Genomic DNA, 3,485 nt, shown 5'->3' with positions numbered 1-3,485 from the left:
AAAAAAAAAAAAAAAAAAAAAAAAAAAAAGGAAATATATATGAAGGGATAATTAATTAATGAATAATTAGTTATTAAAATAAACACATTTAATTATTAATTGTAGTTTAATAAAACTAAATGCACGAGAAAAAAGAGCAGCATGCAAGCAACAGAACAAGTCAAGGAATCAGCGATCATCTTAACACTAAACAGAAAGAGGTGCCTATACACCCCAACACATCAACTACAAACCCCGCAATAAATTGCGTATACACCTCAACAATCAAACTGGAAACACATATATAAATTGAATAACGATGAAGGAAACAAAGTTGGCAAGAACATATTGCATGCAATAATAACACCGGGCGCCACCGACTATAATGGAGGGTAACACGGCACTCTGCAACTAGGGGAGAAAAACAGCAAGGTATAATAATTAACTAATAATACAGCAGCAAGGGAGGAAGCAGCAGCTGCAGCAGCAGCAGCAGCACAGATGAGGTAGCAGGAAATCTCACGTAGTGTGTCCCGATGTGCTTGAGGATCAGCGTCTTCCCCGTGGGACCAACTGCTGCTCCTGCTCCTGCTGCCGCTGCTTGTGCAGCTGCTGCTTCTGCTGCCGCTGCTTCTGCTGCTGCTGCTTCGGCTGCTGCCGCATCATCCGCCCCTACAGCAGCTTCTGCTGGGAGTGGGACTGCTGCCGTTGGCACAGTTGCTGTTGGTGCTGCTGCTGTTTCTGCAGGAGCTGCAGCAGCAACAGGGGTCACTGTTGCTGCAGGTAATTCAGGCGCCAGTCTTGGCATGCGCACATCTGTTGCAGTTAAGACAGTAGGCTGACGCCAAGCTTCAGCAGGAGCAGCTGACTCTGCTGCTGGTGCTGCTGCTGGTGCTGCTACTGGTACTGCTGCTGCTGCTTCTACTGGTGCTGTTGCTGCTGCTGCCGGCGCTGCTGCTGCTGGTGCTGCTGCTGGTGCTGCTGCTGGTACTGCTGCTGGTACTGCTGCTGGTACTGCTGCCGGTGCTGGGGGAGGTGGTGGAGGGGGTGGCGCCAAGTCTTGTGCTGGAGATACTGGCATTTGCAGCGGTCCTTGTGTTACTGGTGCTGCTTCTGCTGCTGGTTGGGCTGCTGCTGCATTTCCAGCAGCAGCGGCGGGCACAGCAGACAGCGGCGAAGCAGCAGCATCTACTGGAGCTGCTGGTGCTGCTGCTGTGTTTGCAGGTGGCACTTGGGTCGCTGCTGCTGCTGCTGCTGCTGGATCTTGTGCACCTGCTGCTGCTACAGGCAAACCTGCAGCATCAGCAGGTCCTTCCTGCTGGTTAACGTGCAAGAAGTTCTGAGCGGAAATCGCGTTGCTGCTGAGTCCATTCGATGGTTGCTGCTGCTGCAGCTGCCCCAGCTGCTGCTGGTGCTCCTGAAAGTTTGGGTCATGCGAGTGTTGGCCAATGGTCTGCATGCGGTTGCCCAAAGGCAACGGGTCATTCGCTGCGCCCCCAAGCTTTGTTGGGGGCCATGTTGCAGCTGCTGCTGCATCCACCGCTGCAGCAGCAGCACTGACGGACGCCAGAAGCGCCAGGAGGAGAGAGGAGGCAGCAAACCGCTGCCTGAGGGTCTCCCACATTCGCGTGTGTATAGAAGAGAGCACGCTGTGATTGCTGAAAAGCTGCTGCTAACACTGCAGCGACAGTTTCTGGCTGCTGCTGCTGCTTCGCGCCCCTTCCTTAGCTGCGCTCTTAAGGAAGGGCTAGCTTGCTGCTTCTTTCAAATTCCTCTTGCCTGTGTTGGTGCACAACTCCTTGATGAACACATTAAGAGCGGAGAAGGCCGCAGCAGTTCCTCCACGACCTCATGGCTGGCGGGGCGGGGGCTGCCGAGGCTGCAACTTGCTACTGATGAGCAAGTAAAATATCATAGGGAGGTCAAGTGCATTAAAAGAATGCTGTGAAATAAATAGGGGAGCGAGGAAACGAAGAAGGCAACAGAAGGAGGCCGAACGAGAACCACCGCAACGAAGGACGGTTAGTACATACAGCTGGCCAAACCAGCATGCGCGAGCAGAAACGGGAGTTTAAAAAGGGTTTTACGCCCCTATATGGAATAAAACTACAAAAGAAGAGGAGATAAAGCGAAAACAGAGGAATGAGAGGAAAACAACACAAGATTCCCACAAGTTGCTGATGGGAACGCCAGCTAGTGGATCGAGGCACGTCTCGGCAGTTTACGTGTGCCGGAAACCTCCATGTAAAAGTATTTCTCCTCTTTAATTTCCCTTTTTCATGTTAATTATGTTTAAAAACAACGGGGAAATGACTGTATTTAACTCCTACACCAAAGGCAGACAAACCTCATGCCGCTGTACGGCGCCGCCGCTTCAGCCGCTGACCATCGGCCTTCGATATTTTTCATGGGCTGTCGATACACCAAAAAATTGGAAGCTGAATTCGCATTGATAAATGCCCAATAAGTATGGATTTTTTATTCGATATAAGGGTAATAGCAGCCCAGAAACCGGAGGTGGCCTCCCGCCGCAAAACAGCTACATCCAACAAGGCGTTGCACTCGATAGACACCTGAAACTGCTACGTAAAACCCGTCATTATCTACTGCCTGCGTCTGCTTTTCCATGAATATGATAGTCCCAGATGCTTGCGCGGCACACAGAAGCCCCGGGGGGGCTGCTGCCCATAACACTCGCCGCTGCAGTTTCGTTATTTCTATATGTCGCTGCCCGCTGCAGTCGACATTCCACGAAACTCCGCTTCTGTAATGTGCTTGACAAAGATATATGGCAGGCTACTCCTGTATTACGCTGAAGCTTCGTAGTTCCAACGGACAATGTGCATATATATGTGTGCATGTGAGTGTGGGTTTGCCGGCGCGAATGCAAATGGACATTTTTAATAATCGGTCCCTTCATCTGCTTGTTCTCCTTTAGAGCCGATTAGTTACTGCCTGGGTTATTTCTCGTCCTTGCCGCTGACTGACACTTAGGAGCTTAACTTAAACGGATTCAGTTCCGTCCCCTTTCATCTGTTCGCAATGAACAAACTGGGCTCCAGATGCGTCTGTCAGTGGGTTTGGATTATTTGCTTATTCTTGTTTATCTAGTTGGCTTTGGGGGGAGACCTTAGGCAAGGCAAGCGTCACAACGTTTAGGGACTCTAAGGGGCCTGTATATGAACTGCAGGCAACCATCTCTCTTGTTCTACTGCTCACCTTGATGGTTAAAAAGGAAGTAATCTTTTGTACCGACTACTGTTTAACTTTAGAAAAAGAAAAATTGTAGTCGGATGGTTTAGTCATCCAAACCAACTGCAAAAGCTACCTAGCTAGTCAGTTGTCAGGAAGCCTCCCTGAGATTTGGCATGCCCAAGAGTCGTTGCGGCTTTGCTCTGTGCTATTGAAGAACCCAAGAGCAATGTAAATCAGAATGGTGCAGGCAACTAACAATACAACAGGTACTGCTAGTCGTAATACAAGGGAAGGCGTGCCTTCTGAACTGC

The 3,485-nt window shown here is 50.0% G+C and overlaps 1 protein-coding gene across 1 annotated transcript in view; it reads right to left on the bottom strand.

The window, feature by feature from the left end:
* EMWEY_00011050 (transmembrane domain-containing protein, putative) overlaps positions 1-1,603 on the bottom strand; it is a gene marked incomplete at both ends in the record, with an annotated part of 3,129 nt that extends 1,526 nt beyond the window's left edge. The window contains one exon of the mRNA XM_013478901.1: positions 503-1,603. Coding sequence (XP_013334355.1) covers positions 503-1,603 — 1,101 coding nt within the window. The remainder of the gene's footprint in view (positions 1-502) is intronic.
* Positions 1,604-3,485: the final 1,882 nt, after the last annotated feature.

Source organism: Eimeria maxima, genomic scaffold (assembly GCF_000499605.1).
Source record: "Eimeria maxima Weybridge genomic scaffold, Emw_scaff76, whole genome shotgun sequence".
Classification (NCBI taxonomy): Eukaryota; Apicomplexa; class Conoidasida; order Eucoccidiorida; family Eimeriidae; genus Eimeria; species Eimeria maxima.
Note: the sequence above shows the minus strand (reverse complement) of the source record. Positions and strands in the feature narration are given on the sequence as shown.